The following is a 22939-nucleotide window of genomic DNA, read 5'->3' on the forward strand; positions in this document are numbered from 1 at the left end:
CTTGCTGTATAAGCTGAAATCTTTTCTTCCAACTGGCCAATTCCTCTGACTTAAGTCCTATTTACTTGATCGAAGTTTTATGGTTGATGTAAGAGGGGTGAGGTCAAGCGTAAGAACTGCTCGCGCTGGAGTTTCAAAGAGGAGTGTCATGGGTCCCGTGTTGTACAACCTGTTCGCTTCAGATCTGCCACGTCTAAATCAACCAAACGCACTCTTGGCCACCTACGCCGATGACGCAACAATTCTTGTGCACAAGCACGAAGCATTAAGAATCACCCAGGAATTTCTGGACTTATACGGCAAGTGGACTACAGGTGGAACATGGAAGGAAGGAATGGAAGGAAGTCACAGCTCTGCAGTTTTAGTTGGTGCAGTCCCTTCCTGTAAGTTAGAAATTTTTGGGGTATTTGCATAAAAAATATCAATATAAAGGCTTTCTCCCTCCTAGGTTGGTATAAGAGCTTATACTTATTGCGATCGTTGTAATCGTCGCTTATAGCAATCGTTCCTTAAATTGGTTTGAGGGTTGTCGGGTCTTTTGTATGTCATTCTCAAAACTACTTTCTGCTGAATTCCCAGTATTTTGATCTGAATTCTATTCATTGCTTTAAGTTGGGTTGTTGATTTGTATTCTTGATAAAGCATAAGCAACAACGTTTGTAGCATCTGGCTTATAGATAATTTTGGGTGAATAACTTTTGATGAAAGAGTACCAATCATTCATTTCAATATTCGGAATTTGAATATATAAATAATTTCAAAATTAAAAGCGAACTATGGCTAATAATTCCTTCCTATTGGTTACCTATAAGTGTTCGGCCTTGGTTGGTGCTGCTATTGAAACTCGACACAGGTTTTTATCCGGACACGCTCACTTCAACACCCACAAGCCGCAGAAAACTGTGGCGTCCATAATATTATAATGTATGTTTTCGATTGACTTCGTATAACATATTTTTGACAATATCTATCGATATCGCAATAATTTTTTAAATCGAATCTTTATATCGCCATTTATGAAGAAATGTAGGTTACAAGGCCTCACATGGGCAGTGACGTCTCAACATGCCCTCTATGACAAAATTGTGTAAAATAGTAACGGGTATCTTATAGGTATATATTTTTGATCAGTATCAATTGCGAAGTCGATTAAGCAATGTCCGTCTGCCCGTCCGTCCGTCCATATGAACGCTGAGATCTCAGGAACTATAAGAGATGGAAACTTGAGATCAAACGTGAAGATTATTGAGATCCCTACAAAGCGCAAGTTTGGTTAAGCATCCTGCCAAAATAAAAAAAAACTAAAATCGCTGAAATCTCAGGAACTATTAGGAAATATTAGAACTATTATTGGGATGGGAGCGCATCTTATGGTGGTACCATTATACGGCCACACCCAATCTTACGCCCACCAATCTCTTTCGCATTTTGTGCTAGTGCGTAAAATGAACGTGGCCAGAGGATACAAAAATTAATACGCTCAACAGGAATCTTTAAAATATGCATGTTTAATTGCAACTTTGTCTTCCTATAGCTTAGAACGTTCATACTGATTTTGAAAAGTATCCTGATAAGATTCGATTCTTACATTTTTTTTTTTTTTTTTTACTTTGCTATTTATTTTATTGAATCTTCTCCCTTTGGAGACAAACAATAAGTGTATCAAATCTTAAAAAGAGTTTTTCATTGTAGGACGCTTTTTGTTTGTCTATTTCATCTTGTACGGTAAGAATGCCTAGGTCCCTGTGGATGTTTAGATTGCGAATATACCATGGTGCCCCAGTGATAATTCGGAGGGTTTTTGACTGGACGCGCTGTATAATGTCTATATTCGTTCTGCTGTCGTTCCCCCATAGCTGGGAGCCATATGTCCAGATGGGCTTGAGGGTAGAGTTGTAGAGCAAGACCTTGTATTCCAGACGCAGGGGTGAACGGGCGTTAAGAATCCAGTGGAGGCTGTTGGCTTTCAGTTTTAGGTGTTCTTTTTTGCATTGGATGTGTCTTCTCCAGGTTAGTCGTCTGTCAAGTTGGACGCCGAGGTACGTTACATCGTTAACTTGAGGAATCTGCGTGTTATATAATGATAGTGGAGGGCAAGTTTGTCTGTTGAGGGTAAACGTTATGTGTTTACATTTTTGTTCATTTATTTTAATCCGCCAATCAGATAGCCACCTCTCTACAACGAGCAGGTGATTTGCTAGCTGTATGGTGGCTCTGCCTGGGCATGCCGAGCGACTTAGAATTGCGGTGTCGTCAGCGAACGTAGATGTTGTTAGCTGCTCATTCGTGGGAATATCCGATGTGTATAGGAGGAACAGAGTGGGCCCTATCGCGCTTCCTTGCGGGACTCCAGCTTTTATAATGTAGTCTCCGGATGTTGCTGTGTTGCACCTTACTGCGAAGGTTCTGTTGTATAAATACGACTCAAGAAGCTTATGAGTGTATCCAGGCAAGTGTGTTTTAATTTTGAGCATGAGACCATCTAGCCATACTCTATCAAAGGCTTGACATACGTCGAGGAATATTGCGCTGCAGTATTCCCGATGCTGAAAGGCTGTGCGAATTTTTGATGTTATTCTGTTTACTTGTTCGATTGTTCCATGATTTTGGCGGAAGCCAAATTGATGGGCAGGGATAACATTGTGTGCTTCTAGATATGGTATTATGTGGGTTAGAAGACATTTTTCGAACAACTTAGACAAACACGATAATAGACTGATTGGTCTGTAGGATGACGAAATTGTACGATCTTTTCCGGGATTCGGTATCATGATGACAATAGATTTTTTCCATTGCCGAGTGTCATGATTCTTACTTTGAAATAATGTTTGTAGTAGCCTTTAAACTAGTTGTCAAAGTTGTCAAGATTTATCGAACAGTATTGACAGCGAAGCCAACGGTCAATTTCACAGAATTTCAAGGATTAGATAAATCTTTCGGTTGCCGGCGATAACCGTCAACTTCTTTTTCATTCATGTTAGCAGGAACTAGGCCTATTATTGCTCGCGATGGGAAATGATTAAGAGTTCTTAACTTGATTTTTTGGTTAAAAATCTGTGACTAAATTTTTTTGAAAAAGCCTTGCTGACACTAAATAAAAGATCATAAACTAAAAGATCCAAATGATTGTATTTGTTGAGACACTCACGGTCTAGGGAGTTTACACTTACCTAGTGTCAAATTTCAAATAAACTTGTTATTCAAATTGTACTGTTACCGCGGCTGTGCAACCTTGTCAGCCTCGAAACAGTCCCCACCTCGTGGTTCTTCTGCGTGGCTATGTTGAGCATTGTCAATTCTCTTGATGCCCAAGACCATCAAAGTATTACAGCGCTGCGTTGGTACGCATGGTCCTTCGCACGATGCACATCTACGAGCATCCCCTTTGTCCATGAATTCCGCTTGCTCTCCTCGTCGACGATAGGATCTCCGTCATACACTGATATTTGAGCTGGGTTCTGTTGAACTTAGTACGTCAGGGTGGGCAAATATCCTGGAATCAATTTTTTCTATAATCTATCTGCCAGCTGACCAGCGATTCGGAAATTGGTGGCTAGACCCATTCCGTTACATTTCATTGAGCCGCGTTCACGTAGACCACTATTGATGCCAACCAAGAAGTAATTCGGTGTTATTGCTTCCGAAATTTCAGATTGCAATGGAATATATGTGATCTGGAATTTATAGTAGATAGAAAATAGATATTTCAATAATCAACACTTGGCGTTTGATGTGCGTGGCGGATGATGACCTTTGATGTAACTCAAGCTTGATAACATACCTAAATCGAATAGAACCTTGGCAAATGGGGTTTGGTGTGCGTGTCGGATGATGACCTTTGCAGTAAATCAAGCTTGATAACGTATCCGAATCGAAAAGACACCACATTCCCAAAACCTTTTCCTGTAGTTCCTCTTGTGCGCCAAGATATTTGGATGGCATTTCATAAAAGTAATTTAGGGATTGGATACCGATAACCTGTTTCTCATTTCGAAACCTCCGTGCGCTTGAATGCCCTTAACGATGCTTTCTAGTTGAACCATTTAATCACCCTGTCAACTGACTCGAAACAATCGTCAACAAAGGTCATTCGGCAAATCGACTTTACTGCTTTAAGATGGATTTCTAGAGGTGGAGAAATATCGATGTTCACGGACATCGATGTTTTCGATGCATCGATGAAACATCGATGTTTTAAATAAAAAAAAAGTGTGCAGTTATTTTAATGTATTTGAACTTTATTTTAATTTGTAATGTTTAAAAATTAAAAGTCAAATTTTCAACAAAAAATATCCAATTTATTAATCACTTATTAAATAAAAACGAAAAGAAAAACAAATTAAAATAAAAATTTTCATGATATTCATGTTCTACTTCTTTGGTATATTGTCATATTCTTAGTTTGTAAATAATAACAAATAAAAACAAATTTTATATCAATGTTTCAATATATACATGGTCCAAAAGAAAATAATAGTTCTTTTGGATATTGTGATATTCCTACTAAACTTACTATTCCGAACTCTACTATATATGTATATTTACATATTATTTACATCTTTGTTTTTGTTTAAAGAGGAGCTTAGAGGAGCTTATCGACAGCGGCCGATGATAGCCGCGTCCGACGTTCACTTATAAGTTGTCCAGCTTTACTGAAAACTCTTTCAGATTCGCACGAAAATTTCCTCCGGAAAACATCGATGTTTCCGATGTTTTGAAAACATCGATGTTTCCGATGTTTTGAAAACATCGATGTCATCGATGTTTGAATCGATGTTTCTCCACCTCTAAAAGGCAGTGCCAGCCTTAGTAATAATGGTCACACTATAATAATTGTTGAACAAATCTTCAAAGGTTTAAATTAAGGCGCATCATAATTGTATCTATATATGTACATACACACATTATTATAAAAAATTTTAAATACGTTCAACACTACACTCGCCATTGCTAAAACATTTTAATATGTTCAAAACTCAATTAAAACCTACAATAAAAATTACCGGAATACCCTATATATTTACATACATATATATGTGTTTATAAGTGATATACAACATTAATATTCAGTAACGCTGTCATCGGTCTACAGAGCTGCCGATGATAAATAAAATTAATTAATCTTTAATTATTAATGAAACGCAATTTTATTTACAGGCTGAGGGCCCTCTCGCGATCTGGCATTTGCAGTAGCTCTAGCACTTGTCCACTAAAAAGCAAATTCTGTTTACAATACCCCAATTTAAAAGTGCTGCCACGATGCCTTGCTGGTACTACGACAAAAAAGAGCTGCGTGAGACGCCCTCGATCCTGGACGGAATTAGTTTTGAGACAGAGCGCCGGTACCGAAAGGAGGGCGCTCGCTTTATTATGGAATGTGGCACCAAAATGGGTTTAGGCCACAATACGATGGCAACCGGGGTGGTGTACTTTCACCGCTTCTACATGTTCCATTCGTTCCGCAGCTTTCCTCGTTACGTGACTGCTTGTTGCTGCCTTTTTTTTGCTGGAAAGGTAGAAGAGACTCCCAAGAAGTGCCGTGACATTATCAAAACGGCTCGTGGTATTCTTAACGACAACTATTTTTACTCGTTTGGCGAGGACCCCAAAGAGGAGGTTATGACGTTGGAGCGCATTCTACTGCAGACTATTAAATTCGACTTACAGGTTGAACATCCTTACACCTTCCTCCTAAAATACGCAAAATGTTTTAAGGGTGACCAGCAAAAGCTGCAGAAAATGGTTCAAATGGCGTGGAACTTCGTCAACGACTCTCTCAGTACTGTTGTCTGTCTTCAGTGGGAACCGGAAATCATCGCCGTGTCTCTTATCCATTTAGCTAGCAAGCTAAGTAAATTCTCTGTGCAGGACTGGGAAGGACGCCGGCCACAACACCAGCGCTGGTGGGACATGTTTGTCTCGGACGTGACAATGGAGATACTTGAGGACATCTGCCACCAGGTATTAGACCTTTATCAGTCCACTCAAAAGGAAGAGCATCATTCAGATAGTCCGCCCCAAAAGCCTCCCAGCCGAGCAGATAGCCCAACAGCGGTTAAGTCAACAACTCTTTCGTGCATTGCTCCATCCTCTGTTAAACAACAACAGCCGCCACCCCCATCGCTATCAGGTGGAAAAGATAGTTTGCTGGAGCCTAACAACATCCAAAGCATCAAGTCACTGGCTAGTGGTATGCTTGTCGTGGGTTCCGGCGACTCTCAGACGCTTCCGCAAGGTCCAACCCTTCCTGGTCAGCCTTCTGGGTACAACCTTTATCATCCACCGCCACCGCCGCCCCCCTGTCGTGCCTATGGTGTCCTACCCCTCTTCAACCTGGAGCATCCAACAGACGGTACCAATTCACTATGCCGGCTGTGCGGCACCACCACCACCAATGCCGCCGAGCCTACCGACCGGCCCCAGTGGTTACTACAACATTGGAGGACGACAACAGCAGCGGTATCAATAAAAGAACATGTATTGACTATTCCCAGATTTATAAATAAATAATATAAGCTTAATTGATATTACCTTACCTTCTAGGCTTAGATAATAGTGCCATGTTACTTGGCTACACATGCAGTGACTCAATTCTAATACTGTCTTCTCCAATTTTAACATAATCATATTTCGCCAGCATATATTTACACAGTGAATAATTTTGTCCCTATCCCTTATAGTTACCGAGATCTCAGCGTTCCTACAAAAAGTGGAAACCGTTTTTCGAGCTTGGTGGGCGTAAGAGTTGGCGTGGCCGTATAATAGCACCGTCTTAGGATGCGTTGCCCAGCGTTCGGAAAAACTTCGCTACTCCCGTAGTTTTTCGTTTTTCTGAAAAAAAAACAATTATTTTGTGGTGGAACAAAAACTTTTTTGAGCATAAAATACGACTTAGTTTAGTATTTCTTTCTATAACTTTCTTTAGAAATCATTTTTTGGTTTGTTTTTTTATATTAGTATACAAAATAAGCATCTTTCCCCATTTTGAAATCGAAAACAACCGCAACGAATACTTTATTGAATATGTCGTAGAATGGTAAATTAGCTAACTGTATAAGTGTGGCAAAGAATGGTTAGTTTGACCATTCTGCAGGCATCTACCTTTTTGAGCGGGAATTCGCACAGCAGTTCAGAAAAAGAGATATGTATGTATACTCAGCTGCTGAGTAAGGTCGGTTCGTAGTGGCGTAGAAAAAGGATGACATTATGATTTGCCAAAATTGTGAATAAGCTTAGAGTATGCGTGGCGAGATCAGTTATCGTTGAGCCACCGGGACGAACAGAACTTGCTGCGTATTAAAAATGGAAAGAAATCAGCCATCTCCGACAAATATGTACATGTATCTGAACAAAAAAAATGCTCCGATTTAAAAAATCTTTAGCAAATCGATATATATTAACAAAAATAAGTTATACAAGAACAAACGAAGTCATTCATAATAATATTTTAGACGCCACAGTTTTTCGCGGTTTGTGGGCGTAAGAATGGGCGTGGCGAGAGGAAAACTCGTGACAAGTTGCAGTGGAATCTCTTTAATACGTGTTTTTAAGCCTAATTTTCTAGCTCTTATAGGTCCCGAGATTTTTGCATTTTTGGTTTTCCAAAATGGTTTTGTGGGCGTGGCTAGATGGGAAAAAATTAATTTGCATTTGGGCCATCATAAAAACCTACAGACTTTCTGTCTCTTAAAGTTACTCAGATATCAGGTTTTTCAGAAAATACAAAAACCGTCTTTTGGGCGTATGGGTCGGTGTGGCCGAATAGTAGTACCACTGTGAGATGCGCTGGCATCTAAAGATTATACATTCTGAATTTCAACTTTCTAGCTCTAATAGTTCCTGAGATTTCAGCGATTTCAGTTTTTCTCGATTTGTGGGCGTTAGGGTGGACGTGGCAGGATGCTGAAATAAACTTGCGCTGTCCCGGGACCTCAAGAATCTTCATGCTCCCAACGTTATATCTCTTATAGTTCCTGAGATCTCAGCGTTCATACGGACGGACGGACGGACATGGCTGAATCGACTTCGCTATTGATCCTGATCAAGAATATATATACTTTATAGGGTCGGAAATGCTTTCTTCTATGTGTTACATACTTTTCAACGAATCTAGTATACCCTTTTACTCTACAAGTAACGGGTATAAAAATAATCATGACAACCCCTTATTATGCTAAAATATTTATAAATAAATTTACTATCACAAATTTTCGCCTTGACTAGAGACAAATATTAACAAAACTAGGTATATAGGTACATATCATTTTTATTTACTGACTATTCTGTTGGACATTATAAACTAAATAGATTATAAAATTATAACATATTTAGATTTGAACAATGTTAAGGAATTTGATATTGTCAAAAAAAATAGTTGAGGCAAGAAAAACAAACTTTACTCTTAATATTTGCGCTAAAGACATTCGCATTGTTTTATGCCCTAGAGGAAGTTAAAAACAAGAGCTTCGGATACATCTCCAGAATCTACAGCCTTAATCGCGACTTTATAGTTACTGAGATCGCACAAAAGGACATTACTAAATCTGACTTATACCTGTAACATATATTTGATAAGTAAAATATAACGAGAAACGTGTAAAAACACAAAGAAACGCTATAGTCGAGTGCCGCGACTATAAGATACCTGTTACTGTTTTACACAATTATAAATTATTCATTTTGCTATTGGAAATTCCCAAAGCGACATTGTAGGAGACATCTTGTTGGATAACTGATAGTGACGTCACTGCCCATGTGAGGCCTTATAACTTGCATTTCTTCATAAATAGCGAAATAATGTTCCGATTTGCAAAATCTTTGATAAATCGATAGATATTGATAAAAATATGTTATACAAGATCAAACGAAGACTTACACTATAATATTATGGACGCCACCGTATTCCGCGGTTTATGGGCGTTAGAGTGGGCGTGGCCGGATGAAAACTGGGAGCAAGTTGCAATGGCATCTTTTAAATACGTATTCTTAAGCACAACTTTATACCTCTTATAGGTCCCGAGATTTTGGAATTTTTAGTTTTTCGGGTTTTGTGGGCGGTTAGACCTACTTGTTTAACTTAATTTTTTAATTTAATTTCCTAGCACTTATAGTTATCGAGACATAAGCTTTTCTAGAAAATGCGAAAACCGTCTTTTCAGCTTGGTGGGCGTAAGAATGAGTGTGGCCGGATAATGATTCCACCATAAGATGCGCTGGCATCTCAAGATTGTACATGGTGAATTTCTAGCTCTAATAGTTCCCGAGATTTCAGCGATTTTAGTTTTTCTTGATTTGTGGGCGTTAGAGTGAGCGTGACGGGATGCTAAAAAAAAATAAACTTGCGCTGCGTAGGGACCTGCAGAATCTTCATGCTTAATCTCATCTTTGTATCTGTTATAGTTCCAGAGATTTCAGCGTTCATACGGACGGACGGATGGATATGGCTCAATCGACTTCGCTATTGATCCTGATCAAAAAAATATATATAATACTTAAGAGGTCGGAAACGCTTCCTTTTATCTGTTACATACTTTTCAAGGAATCCAGTGTACAATTTTACTCTACCAGTAACGGGCATAAAAAGAAGAAACGCTTAGCCCTAACAAACCGATTGCTCTATTAAGAAATTTTAAAATTATTTCGCAGATAATAAACTCTATAAGTACTGTGTTTAATATTTTTTAACCATTTTGACGAAATGTTATATGGTTGTTATTTTCTTAATATAATAATATCGTAAAGTTGGCATAATAATACTACCGGTAAGTAGGATACCACTCCCATATATTAAAAGTAAGGAAGAAAAATTCACTAGGCCAATATTCTGGGAGTGCCTTTTCAACAACAAAGAAACTTAAAAAGTTTTGTTTGCCATTCAATAATTACGGTGTAAATATCATACAGTTTTACAACCATATTGATAATGCTGCATTTGTAAAATGATTAACGGTAAAACTCCTTTTCTTAAAAATAACTTTGGAGTAAATTACAAAATAGACGGGGTCAACTAATTTTACTAACCGATATAAAATAAATCAATATCCTTCCCTATGAGGTTTTGTAAGCTCTGTAGCCGACTGAAATTATAATGGAGAAAGCATATTTAGTAAATACATACCTGTGAAATGTTATTCATTGAAATAGGTGTGAAAAAATGGGTGTGTATTAAACTGGTTAAACTTCATGGGCTGAAAATTTCTGGCTAGCTCTGCAGAGCAGAGAAGTGCTATTAACTTTTGCAGCATAAAAGGAGATAAAGCCCTTTCCCGGAAAGGGAATATTTGGCATTTTTTAAGGAATCGAAAAATCGTACACTTATATTTTATCGGGAGGGGTTACCTTGAAGGGTAAAAAAATTAATTCAGAAGAATAAATAAAGATATTTAATTTTACAATTTCACCTTCCTTTTTGCTCAAAATTTAACGAAAATTTTGTTACCTTTTTGTTTTGAGTTGAAATAACGCCTAATTAAAATTTACTTTCTTTAGTTCCATTTAATGTTCTTTAGGTGAAGTGATCGCAGTTAACCCGACCGATGCCGGAGATTTTAGCCATACATATGCCCCCTTTATATCCAGAATATATCTTATCTCACTGAATATATGTTTGCGGGGATATTTGTATTAAATGAGATTGAGTGAAAATAAATAGATGTTTGTGAGAGCCTAGCTTAACATTTTCTGGTTAAAGTCAGGTCGCCACACTCGTAATACTGCGGGATCAATAAAAATTCAGGCAGGTCGTGTTTGCATGAGGATGACGACGCTGCCTGGGTCGATGTCGTTGCAGCTTCAGCTGCCTGACGTACAAGGTGGCCAACCTTTCCTGAAAACAGAAAAGGTACTCTTAGTGTATACTGTATTTGTGATATTACGTATGCATCCTACAACTCTTAAAAATTATGTTATTTTATTGTTAATAATTAAAGTAAGTAAGTAAAAAGATCTCCTGCTAATCGCGTTCTATTTTTCTTGACCAATTTTTCATATCCCATTTTAAAATAATAGAAATATTTTTTGACCATCAGATTTACAAGAGGAAATGCTCCGAATGTTTTCCTGTCACTTTTATCCGGAATCTCAGATCAAAAACGCGTCATCAATGTAAAATCGAAATTTAAAAAACTTTGTTGTTGACTATAAGAGCTATAAAGTTACGATCAATCATGCAGATTCTAAAGATCCGGTCTCCTCAAGTCTTCTGAACAAAATGTAAATATTTAAATAGGACAAATTATAGTTGCAATAGAAACGATTATTATATGTTATACAAGGTCAAACGAAAACGTACACTATAACATTATGGACGCCACAGTTTTTCGCGGTTTGTGAGCGTTAGCGTGGGCGTGCCAAGTTGCAGTGGCATCTCTTAAATACGTATTCTTAAGCACAACTTTCTAGCATTATAGTTCCCGAGATTTTTGGTTTTTCGGGTTTTGGGGGCGTGGCTTAATCGAAAAAAAACAATTCCCATAAGGGGCATCATAAAAATCTACATGCTTAATCCGAACACTCTATCACTAATAGTTACCGAAATATCAGCTTTTCTAGAAAATGCGAAAACCGTCTTTTCAGCTTGTTGGGCATATACCCACAAGGGTGTGGCCAGATAATAGTACCACTATAAGATGCGATTGCATCCACAGATTATACATAATTTCAACTTTCTAGCTTTAATAGTTCCTGAGATTTCAGTTTTTATAGTTTTTCGTAATTTGTGGGCGTTTGTGGGCGTGACAGGATTCTGAAATAAACTTCCGCTGTCTAGGAACCTCAAGAATCTTCAGGCTTAATCTCGACTTTGTATCTGTTATAGTTCCTGAGATCTCAGCGTTAATACGGACTGACGGACAGACGGACATGGCTCAATCGACTTTGCTATTGATCCTGATCAAGAATATATATTCTTTAGAGGGTCGGAAACGATTCATTCTATCTGTTACATACTTTTCAACGAATCTAGTATACCCTTTTACTCTACGAGTAACGGGTATAAAATGCCTTCGTTTGACTTTGTATAATTTATTTTTGTTAATATCTATCGATTTACCAAAGATTTTTGAAATCGGAATATTATTTCGCTATTTATGAAGAAATTTAGGTTATAAGGCTTCACATGGTTTGTGACTTCACTAGTAGTTACTCAACATGCTTTCTCTGACAATTGGTGGCGCCTTGTAAATTTCCACTAGCAAAATGAATATTTAATTTGTGTAACAGTAACTGGTATCTTATAGTCGAGGCACTGGATTATAGTGTTTCCTCTTGTTTAACCTTAGTCTCAAGTGCCTAGCACTAACATTCTTCAAGATTTTAGAGTTGAATCGGATTTCCCGTAATGACTAGATCGACTTGGCTAGCGAGACCGACTAAGAAGTTATATATATAAAAGAAAATGAATTCAATAGATACATTTTACATTTTGTCATCAGATTAAATTATACGTTATACCAAAAACTTTGACTAATAATTACCCAAAACATTTGCATAATGAAAGCGTTCATCTAATTCTTGCAGCACTGACAAATCGCGGTAGCGTGCCCAGGCATTAAGTATGTCTGCTACTTTAATGGGAACCAATTCAGATTTAGCTTCGACTTTCTGTAAATAATGAGAATTTATAGTTTCCTAGACTGTAAGTTATATCTATAACCAAACCCGTATAAATTGCACTTTGAGCTGTTGCTGAGTCACCATTTCGATTAGTCGCTTGAGTTTGCGGTGACTTCCCTGCCGCTTTGAGATGTGAATAAAGAGCTCCTTAAGATTAAAATTGCAATAAGCATGTGGTCGCAAGTTCAATTGTTTAAAATAGTCGTGCAGTAGTTCACTATCATAGGTCACGTGTAATTTGTTTAGAGCCTGCACTAGGTTCTCCTCGTTACACATTTCTCCCGTAGACAAAATAGCCATCAGCGGTTTAGTCCGATAGTTTTGGTTGAATAGCTGTATCCGGTCGGATTGATTAATAAACAATTTAACACCAAATCCGCGAACTCACCTGCACACCGTTTAAATCATTGTCGCACGTAATTAATTTTGAGTTATAGGGTAAACCAAAACTTGGTCCGGTAGCGATTTCGGTTGCTGATGAACTAAGCCAACCGGCGAACATACTCCCTTCAAAGAATCCTTGCGACCCGCTCCGACAACGCATCTGGTCCACCCGCGCATAAAGGGAAAGGCTACTGGCTCGTCCAATGGCGTGTCTGGGGCACGCACTCGGCTCGACGACTTTGCCGATGGTGCTGGCAAGAAACTCCTTTTCCAGACAGTCTAGGCAGTTCTCCTCATTATTGCCCAAGTCAAAATGGGTTGAGTACGAGGACTGCGGGACAATGGACACAACAGCCGCAGTAGTCACCAGTATGGGAGCCAATTTATCTTGCCTTGTCCGCGATTCTGATTGCTGCTGCTGGCATGATAGCATCGACGATGACCGAAAATCAGTGCAACTGTAGCAACGTTCGTCAAAAGTGGTCGACAGGTGCGAGCCGCGCGACTTATATGCGGAGCTACTCTTTGACATCACAGACGAGGAGTGGGAGAGTCGCTTAGGTTTAGTGCCCGTCAAATTGGGCTCTGGATGTTCTCTGGGCACGCTAGTGCTTCGCCCAAAATTCGAGGCTGTAAACACTGTGTTGGGCAGGGAGTGAGACTGAGACGACTTTGCCGAATGTCCACATCCTGTGGGCTCTACCTTCTTTTCTGCGCCAACATGCATTATATCGTTTACGTTGGTGTTCACCATAGTTCCACGACTGCTTCCGTTCTTAATTTGGTCTAGATTTAAGTTGACGCAGGCGAACCTTTTACTAAGGAGTTGCTTTTGATGATCCTGCGGAAAATCCTCGACTGGCGAGCTGTGCAGATGATTGGCCTGAGTAGGCGTTCCCCCGCTCATCTGACTATAGTCGCGCTGCATTAGCAGTAAATTAGCCTGGGGCAGGACGCCCATATCTTGAGGCCTTCCAGGGAATTCCAGCTCCGAAGACGGATCCGGTTCGAAGTCCATTTCCAGGAACTCGTTATCATCGTCAACACATATGATGCGTCGACATAAATCTAGGCTGTGCCTACTTCTGCCCACGGAGATGATCTCCAGATTCATGTCGGATTCACCACGGTCCCCACGATAGGCGTAGACGCAGTCGTCGGAGTTTATCGATATATCCTCTGCGTCCACATCGCCGTCGTCCATGAGAATGAGATCGTCGCCGTAAAAATTGTCACTGGCATAGCTAAGGTTTTCAGTCGAGTTGACGGAGGTGCGGCTCGAGCTAAGACCGCAGGCAGTAGCTTCAATGGGCGAGAAAGCAGCGGCGGAAAGTCCGCAGCCAGCCACGTTTTGGCCGAACTCGCGGAAAGCAGTGCTTCCTATGTGCTGAGAATAAAAGGAAAGAAAGCAATTGTAAAATTTTTTGTGCACAGAGCGGTGACCGGCAACAGAATTACTTGCCTTATCATCACCCTGTGCTACCAGTATTTCTGCTGCGGAGTCTACTGCTTTACATTCGCCTTCTTTTCCAACTTCGTCAACATCATCGCCTGGTACTAAGGGCTGTGACGTTGGCGTTGCTGCTTGTTTTTGTTTCGTGCACATTGTTGTTCCCTTCCAACAGTCTATTTTTCTAAGTTGGATTTCGGGGTACAACACATTAGAACTGTCGTACCTATTGGTTGCCTTGCAATCAACTGGATTGTTATTATTTCTCGTGTGCAAACGCCAGTAAAACTTATTTATTTCACGAAAATACATTCCATTTGCAGACTATGCAGTGTTACCAGATTGTAAAATAATTTTGACACAAGTCTTTCAGACAAGCCTATCGTTTTAAATTATTTCAGCGATTATTTTGGAAGTTTGCTCTTTATGTATTTATTAGACAGAATTATTCTATAGTGTTTGAATAACCCTATTTTCATAAAAAACATCATTCATGGTTAGGAATTTTGTATAAAAGTTCTTATTTGGCTTTGGCTTAGGCTTTGGCCGCACTTTATTCTTCAAATCCTCCTTTGATTTACCTCTGGTTTTCAAAAGTTGGTTTAATATATATATGGAATTTGTGTTATCTAGATCTATAAACAATTCGATTTTTAAATAGATTTAATCAATCTTTTTAAATAAGCAAAAAAATCGATTCCTTAAAAAAAATCATTCTTTAAAATAAAAATTAAGTAATCGAAAAAATTATTTTAAAGTAAAATAACTCAAGTAAACTAATAAATATTAATCACTTCCAGAATCAGTGTGTGTTAGTGCTGAGGAAAAAAAAGAGAGATTGATAAGTATGTTCGTTTTTCAAATAAATAATGTAGATTGTTGTCTGCGCTGGATGCATAGTCACCAACCGCAGAGCATCCTTAAAACCCAAAAACGTAGACAAGCTTATACTCACAAATTAAAACCCACAAATTAAAACCCAGAGACATTGATCTCAAACAATTTTTTTTTACGAATTTTACTTTTCTTTTGCAACTGTAAAATCGGTGTTTTAAGCAAAAATGCCTATTTCATTAACATTTTTTTTTCGTTTTCGGTTTTAAATCGATTTAATCGATCTTTTTAAGAATTGAATCGAAAAGAATAGATTCTCAAAAAATAGAATTGTACATATGTAACTCATTATTTTTTATTGTATTTGTACTTTGTTAAATTTGTATTGTTTGAAAATATAAATCTATTTTTTAACAGAAAATTACAAATTTTATTATTCACTTTTAAATAAAAACGAAAAGAAAATAAATTAAAATAAAATTGTTTATCATATACATTATCGTGTCGATGGTCAAACATTGTAATCGATAGGTAAAATAAGTATTATATAAGAAATCTAGAATTTTTTAAGTCATTTGATCTCGTATGAATTTCTTGGCCCTTGAAGTGTGGGCTTACTAGTATCGGTACTGTGAATGCCGCGAAAAAAAAGCGCGTTTCATTGCCTTGTGAATCAAAGCTGTAAACAGTTTTACTTTTTGAGAATCGATTCTTTTTGATTTATTTTTTAAAAAGATCGAAAAATCGATTTAAAATTTAAAACGAAAAAAAAATTTTTAATGAAAAAGGCACATATTGCTTTAAAATGGTAAGGAAAACACCAAATTTACAGTTGCAATCAAAAGCAAAATTAAAAAATTTATTTGAGATCACTGTTTCTGTTTATGTATTTAAAAATCATTGGATTTTATTTATGAGTACAAGCTTGTCTACGGTTTTGGGGTTCAAGGACGCTCTGCGGTCAGTGACTATGCACCCAGCCGCAGACAGCCTATTGAAGACAGTAGGCATCTCAAAAGACCGCGTGGGTCATATCCTGCATGAAATTTTGGGCATGTTTTGCAGATCTCGAGAAAACTTATTTTCAGACGGGTTAAAGAAGTTGGAGCATCGCTGGGTCAAGTGTATCAAGCTGAAACGAGATAGTGTTGAGAAATTAATCGCTACTTTTCCAATATTTCCGTTTTTCTTTGGAGGCCACCGTTGTACAATACCTTCCAGACACAGCCTAGACACCGCACACCTTGTAGTTCCAGCAGCTGTCTTTAGAAGCAACAAGGTACATTTTTATAGATCAGAACGCTGCAGCATCCAATGGCCATCTCATCGTTGTCCTTATTGTTCCCTTATGCTTCACGAAGTTGCCCTGGGGATCGATCTCCTTGTTCTCCGTGTTGCCTTGGCACTGGCTGACCATATAGTATTCCTTGTCGTAGGCAGCGATTTCCAAATCCAGTGACACCTTGATGTCCTGGTACTCCTGCTGTTGATGGGTCATCTCTTCGCGCCGTCGAATAAGCTCCTTTTCCAGCTGAGCACCTCTTCGCCGTGACGCTCGCGAGTGTTATCTAGTTCCTGCTCCAATTCAAGTACGAGCTCAAAATCGTGAGTCTTGGATTTTAGACCATCAATTCGAATACGAGTTAAGCGCAACTCTCCGATGGGCTCGACCTCGAACTGTTGGCTTGGACGACCCAACTCCTTGGTCTTATCGATCAGTTCATCAGTAATCTTCTTCCGTTCGGCATTGGCCATGTTGTCTTTGCTCAGTTCATTAAAACGCAACTCGTACATGCGGGCATTTCCCTCAGCAGTGCTGCACTCCTTGGTTTTCTTGTCCAGACGGTTCTTCACCTCCTTTTTCTCTTCCCACAGACGCTTGCTATCGATCTTGCCACGAGCACGATCCCTGACCGTATCACCCAGAAGACGACGCGTCTCCAGCAGCTCAGCCTCGATTCTGTTCTTCATATTGGTCGTCTCGTGGGTGATCGCGTCGCTCGTAGTCTGCACCTCAATGCTGAGGCGGGAATTCTCTGTCTCCAAGTTATGCACACGGAATCTCAGGAAGCAGGAGACCACTGATGAAGCGGCCACACGAGGTTTTCCTATGGTGCAACCATCGTCAGAAACTACCCATCCAAAGCGCGTATTCTGCACAAGACGCAGACCGTATCCTTGTTTGATATGCCCAACTGAGAGCAGATCGAAAAACTGGCTGGCTCCAATCAGCAAATCCACACGCCGCGCTCCGTGGAAGTTGGGATCTGCCAGAACCACATTGCCAGGAACCTTCCAGTTAGAGACATCAATGTTCTGACCAGGTTGACACTCTGCGATGTGAGACGCCACAACTGTGTCAATGCATACCGAATACGTGGATATGCGAGACTTCAGACAAACATTAACCGATGCTCCATACGTACTGACTTCAGTGTCTCCAAGGCCAGTCACTGCTATAGAGCATTCGGACCTATAAAGCTGAAGTTGGCTGGCCAACCGCGATGTGATGAGTTAAACTGGATAGGGGGAATCAAATAGCCCTCGGCAGGGAAGGATGTCTCCTGATCGGCCACGAACGAGAATGTTGACGGTTGGTAAGAACACTGCTTCAGCGTGGCTGTTCTGGGTCACAAAGGCGTTAGCTGGTGGAGCCCGAGAGGTCGCAACGCGAGCGCCTTTGGCAGGATCCACGCAAGGCTGTAACAGAACATGATGTCGGAGAGTACACGTTGGGCAACGGGAAGATGAGCATCCACAGGCTATGTCCTCAGACTTGTGGCAAATGAAGCAGAAGGCAAGACGTCGGACTTCATCGTATCCTGCATACGCCAGGATACCGCACAGGGTACACGGAGCGGGAATTACGTCAACTGTCCGGAATAGGCTGTCTTCCGTTTCGGTTCTTTGGTTTGTAACTCAATTTGTGTTTTTGATAAATATGAACTGCCTTCTTTTGGTGTCGTAATAAGACTGATTTTTATTCTCGCTCTGAGAACATATGAAAGCTAACTTTAGAGTGGTGGTAACCACCACAGTTTCCCAGTTGTTTACAAGACTCAGCTTAGGGATTCCGCTGCGTCGACGGTTCGATGTCCGTGTTGAACGGGACCACCGTTAGTGGTCCGCTGGCAGATTCGGAGCTAAGGCCAAATGCATAGTCTCAAGTGTACGGCATCTTTGTTCCAAAAACCGAACCATAGATACCCAAGTTGGGAGGCTGTTAGCACTGTTTCCTGCGAGAGAGTCTTCCCACTTCGCCTTTGTGGCAGGGTTCAGTTTTTGATAGACGATCTGGTTGAGGAGGAATCCGTGAATTTCGTCCGCCATCCCGGAACTCATGAGAGCCCGCTTATGACCATTGAATCGGTCGGATAACTCCCGATGAGTTGTAACGGATCCCGGTTCGACTACCCTTAGCTGCAGAATCTCGTTGATGTGAGCCTGAATAATTAATCGTCGATTACTGAAACGGTTGCGCAAAAGATCAAGGGAGACACCATAATTCGCGTCAGTAATCTCCAACGCTCTCGCAGTCTCCAAGGCTGACTCCCGCAGTCATTAAATTAAATGAGCTTCTCCATCTTGGTCAAGTGAGGATGGCTTTCAATCGTCGTTGTAAACAGGGCGCAGAAATCTGGCTACTCGGCATAGCCACCGCTGAATGTTGGCATCGGCAACGAGGGAGCAGCTACTACTTGGCAACTTCCACCTGGATGTCGATGTGCACGTCCGTAGCCAGCTGAGAGAATTTCCAATACAAATCACTACCGATTTCACTATAATTCATCTCGTCCAATTCTTCCTGAAGCGTGGCAAATCGGTCACGCAGAAGCTTCGCCATTGTTTTGAGGGTCATAATGGTGGAGTCCTCAGTCCGCATCGCATCATTGACCTTCTGATGCAGGGCCTCCATTTCTTTACAGGTCACTTCTGCTCGTCTCCGTAGCATCCCCTCCCCGCTTGCAGCAGCAGATCCAGCGGCGTCAGCTCCAGACTCCATTATGAAATGTATTTAAGTGCACGGTAATTACAACAAAAACAACATGTTTCCGTGGCACTTTATAATTGATTACAATATTCCAAACGCGCTGTAATCACGTCGGAGTCACCAAAATGTTGAGCAACTAAGAGTTTCAGTTGCTTTAGGATAAATAAATCGAGGGAGTTCAATTTTCAAAATTTTATTACGAGCTCAAATCAAACCAATTAACTCCGCAACAAAACGAAGCCGAATACATTAAGTACAGCTTAACAACAGAAGATTCTAGCTGGAGCAGTTCTACAAAGCTCCCAAGAGCGCATGCGCTGCAAAGTAACAGAAAAGCGCATGCGGCACTGAGATAATAAAAAAAAATTAGAACATGCTGATGAAACCGCCGCTGCTCATCCGTATTCGCTTTGGTTGCTTGGCCCAACATCTTCCCCCCGTTGAAGGCTGACCCGTCAACAGAATCCTTGAGGGGCAGCAGACACAGCCTAGACACCGTACGCCTCGAAAGACCGCCTTCGTTGATCAAAACGCTGCAATTGCCAGTCTCCAATGGCCATCTCATCGTTGTCCTTATTGTTCCCTTATGCTTTACAAACTTGGCCTCGGGAGAGAACTGCTTATTCTCCACATTGCCTTTGGCACTAGCTGACATATAGTAGTCCATGTCGTAGGCAGCGATTTCCAAATCCAGTGAGACCTCGATGTCCTTGGTACTCTCTTCATCTCTTCATGCAGTCGAACAAGCTCCTTTTTGAGCTGAGCCACCTCATGGCCGTGACGCTCGCGAGTGTTCTTTTCCAGAAGGTTCTTAAGCTCCTCGTTCTCCTTCCACAGACGCTTGTTATCCATCTCGCTATGGGCACGATCCCTGACCGTATCATCTAGAAGACGACGCGTCTCCAGCAGCTTAGCCTCGAACATGTTCTTCATATTGGTCGTCTTGTGGGTGATCGCGTCTCTGGTGGTCTGCACCTCAATGCTGAGGCAGGAATTTTCTGTCTCCAAGTTATGCACACGGACAATATAGGTAGCCAGACGATCGTTCAGGTTCTGCAGCTCAACCTTCTCAGCCACGCGAGAGTGGCAAGTGTAGCTCGGGAGGCTAGAGACCGCTGGTGAAGCGGTCACACGAGGTTTGTCTGTGGTGCAACCATCTCCAGAAACTACCCATCCAAAGCTCGTATTCTGCATAAGACGCAGACCGTATCCTTGTTTGATATGCCCAACTGAGAGCAGATCAAAAAACAGGTCGGGTCCAATCAGCAAATCCACACGCCGCGCTCTGTGGAAGTTGGGTGTTCCAGAACGATGCTCTGCGATGTGAGACGCCACAACTGCCTCAATGCATACCGAATAAGTGGTCGCCTATTCACCACTTCCACGACTTCAGGCAAAAATTAACCGATGCTCTATCCGTACTAACTTCAGTGTATCCAAGGCCAGTCACCGCTACTGAGCATTTTTTTTCCAACCGACCGAGGGGCGCTGCCGTCTGACGTACGGCTCGGAACACGGGGATAGATCCGAGTGGATTAGTAAAGATACGAGGAAAGTTAGTTTTGTGCTAGAAGAGTTAGAAGTAATGTTATAAAGATCATTGTAGTTTGAACATAGTACCCGAAATGGTTCATGTTGGGCAAAGTTCGAATTACAATGCTTTAAGGATAGAGGAATATAGTTTCTAGTAATCCTAAGGGGTACATGGATATTCAAACGGCCTAGAAGGGCCTGGCCATCAATTTCACCCTTAAGAAGATTATGGATAAAGACGACAACAGGCATCGTCCTACGATTAGCGAGGGATGGCAAATTGATTGGTAAGAATGTACTTTTATAAGAGGGAAGGTGTATTTTTGCATCCCAGTTGAGAACGCGGAGAGCAAATATTAAAAAATTCTTTCTTTTCCAGAATCGGACGAACTGAAGAAATAAAAAATTATTAAGGTAAGATTTCAATTTCACCTGGTAGGAGGCATCGGTATATTGCAGACAGAGTTTGACATCATCTGCATACATAAGTACTAGGGAGTCATTAACAACCAAGGGATGGTCATTAATGAATAAAGTAAAAAGTAACGGACCAAGATGGCTCCCCTGAGGGACCCCGGAGGAAGCATAGACTAAAGCAGACACTGAATTTTTAAAAATAACTCGTTGTGTTCTACCCGTTATTCACGGATTCAAATGCTTTACTGAAGTCAGTGAAAATGACATCCGTCTGAAGTTTATTTTGGAAACCAGTGATCACGAAGGATGTTTGTTCCAGAAGATTGGTAGTGGTAGACCGTTGCTTCATAAAGCCATGCTGGCAAGTGAGGCACAAGAATTTTTTCGAAAAGTTTCGGAATTGCTGATAGTTTAGATATACCTCTGTAATTCTTAGCATCCGATTTGTTTCCCTTCTTGTGAAGGGGAATAATAAGGGACTCTTTCCAGATAGCGAGAAACGTGGACGTTTCCATGGAAAGGTTAAATAATATTAAAAGGGGTTTGGCCAGAAAAGCAGAGCAGTACCTAAGCGCACAGCCCGGTACCCCGTCTGGACCTGGCGAAAAGACTGGCTTCACATTCTGAAGATCCTTTATAACCCCACATTCCGACAGTCGGGAAATAAAGTTAGAACGGGGGATATCATAAGCGTGAATCTGCGCGTTTATTAACAAAGGTGAATAGGGGGTTTGAAAAAACTGCAAAAAGATCGGTAATTTCCTGATCCGTGCTTGCAGTAGATTTTCCAAACGATATCAAAGACGGAAAGGTTTTAGATTTACGCTTAGTGTTAACAAAACTATAGAACTGTTTCGGATCCAGATCAAACTGGTTCTTACATCGAGCTAAATAGTTCTTATAGCACTGAGCGTTATGCACGGTAAAGTTAGACCGAGCCACCATATAATGCACATAACAGTCATTGCTATTAGTTCTTAAGTATTTTTTAAATAATATTAATTTAATATTTTTTATATTAGATAGGTGCCTTGTATACCAAGGGGGTTTATCCGCCATAGCCGGATACCGCAACGGAACAAAGCGATAAAAAATTAGGTTTAATGTACTATAAAATATATCTAGAGCAGTCGAAATATCGGTACATGCGTAAAAATCGGACCTGTCAAATTCTGAAATAAAGTTATTAATTTTATTTAAGTCGGCTTTACGAAAACATCAAGTTTTCTTATCAGCGTAAGGCTTAGTACATAGCCCCATATGGATTAAAAGATCTAATGGTGGATGATAAGGATCTTCAGGGTGTTGGAGAGGTGGAGCTCTGTATATGGACACGGCGTCCGTATCAGAGAGAAAGCACAAATCGAGCGAACGACCTAAAGAATTCCCTATATGATTAGTTTGAGCCAGTGACATGTCTAACATGCCAGCAGTAAAGTCGTGATGCGACGTAGGTGTTAAAGCTAAGGTGTTATCGTTCATGGACCAAGCCACCTGGGGTAGGTTGAAATTACCCAACACCACAAGCTGATCCATGTCCTATAACATTGAGAAGACAGAATGAATGGCTGCTAGGTGCCACTCATATGTCAAGGAATCGGACTTAGGCGGATTATAAGGGCAAGTGATATATAAATTTAGCCTAGACAATGAAATTTTAACTGTGATAAATTCTAAGTCTCCAGTTTGAAGATTTATCACCTCGGAAACGAGAATAG

The 22939-nt window shown here is 40.4% G+C and overlaps 3 protein-coding genes across 6 annotated transcripts; 1 reads left to right on the forward strand and 2 right to left on the reverse strand.

Moving 5' to 3' along the window:
- Positions 1-5041: 5041 nt before the first annotated feature.
- LOC108118265 (cyclin-K) lies at positions 5042-6521 on the forward strand. Its single transcript, XM_017230862.2, is given in 2 exon segments — positions 5042-6293; positions 6295-6521. Coding segments are annotated over 2 exon segments (1209 nt in total). The 5' UTR covers positions 5042-5259; the 3' UTR covers positions 6470-6521.
- On the reverse strand, positions 6481-14797 carry LOC108118264. Of its 4 annotated transcripts, XM_041817961.1 has the most exons (7): positions 14459-14797; positions 13001-14383; positions 12658-12945; positions 12474-12600; positions 10439-10825; positions 10021-10076; positions 6481-6831 (listed from the first exon to the last, which is right to left on the reverse strand). In XM_041817961.1, exons 1-5 carry the CDS (start codon positions 14756-14758, stop codon positions 10671-10673), a joined length of 2253 nt encoding a protein of 750 aa, XP_041673895.1. In that variant the 5' UTR covers positions 14759-14797; the 3' UTR covers positions 6481-6831; positions 10021-10076; positions 10439-10670. The 4 variants fall into 4 exon arrangements, with proteins under 4 accessions (XP_041673895.1, XP_041673896.1, XP_041673894.1 ...); XM_041817962.1 differs by lacking the exon at positions 10021-10076; XM_041817960.1 differs by having other exon boundaries at positions 10021-10825.
- Positions 14798-19207: 4410 nt separating this feature from the next.
- On the reverse strand, positions 19208-20465 carry LOC108118263 (lamin-L(I)-like). Its single transcript, XM_041817966.1, has 3 exons — positions 20054-20465; positions 19724-19997; positions 19208-19277 (listed from the first exon to the last, which is right to left on the reverse strand). Exons 1-3 carry the CDS (start codon positions 20463-20465, stop codon positions 19208-19210), a joined length of 756 nt encoding a protein of 251 aa, XP_041673900.1.
- Between the last annotated feature and the right edge of the window lie 2474 nt (positions 20466-22939).

This window comes from Drosophila eugracilis, unplaced genomic scaffold, assembly GCF_018153835.1.
Source record: "Drosophila eugracilis isolate 14026-0451.02 unplaced genomic scaffold, ASM1815383v1 contig_116, whole genome shotgun sequence".
Lineage (NCBI taxonomy): Eukaryota > Metazoa > Arthropoda > Insecta > Diptera > Drosophilidae > Drosophila > Drosophila eugracilis.

Bases quoted from the DNA above. Each gene is read 5' to 3' on its own strand.
- LOC108118263 (XM_041817966.1), bottom strand. From the start codon at position 20,465: ATGCAGAATACGAGCTTTGGATGGGTAGTTTCTGGAGATGGTTGCACC. The intron at 19,998-20,053 runs GTCACGGCCATG...CTGCATGAAGAG, and splicing joins GGAAAAGAACACTCGCGAGC to ATGAAGAGAGTACCAAGGAC. The intron at 19,278-19,723 runs GTCAGCCTTCAA...TTCATAATGGAG, and splicing joins CTCAAGGATTCTGTTGACGG to TCTGGAGCTGACGCCGCTGG.
- LOC108118264 (XM_041817962.1), bottom strand. From the start codon at position 14,758: ATGTATTTTCGTGAAATAAATAAGTTTTACTGGCGTTTGCACACGAGA. The intron at 14,384-14,458 runs GCAAGTAATTCT...TTTTATTCTCAG, and splicing joins TAGCACAGGGTGATGATAAG to CACATAGGAAGCACTGCTTT. The intron at 12,601-12,657 runs GTTTGGTTATAG...CATTATTTACAG, and splicing joins TCAAAGTGCAATTTATACGG to AAAGTCGAAGCTAAATCTGA.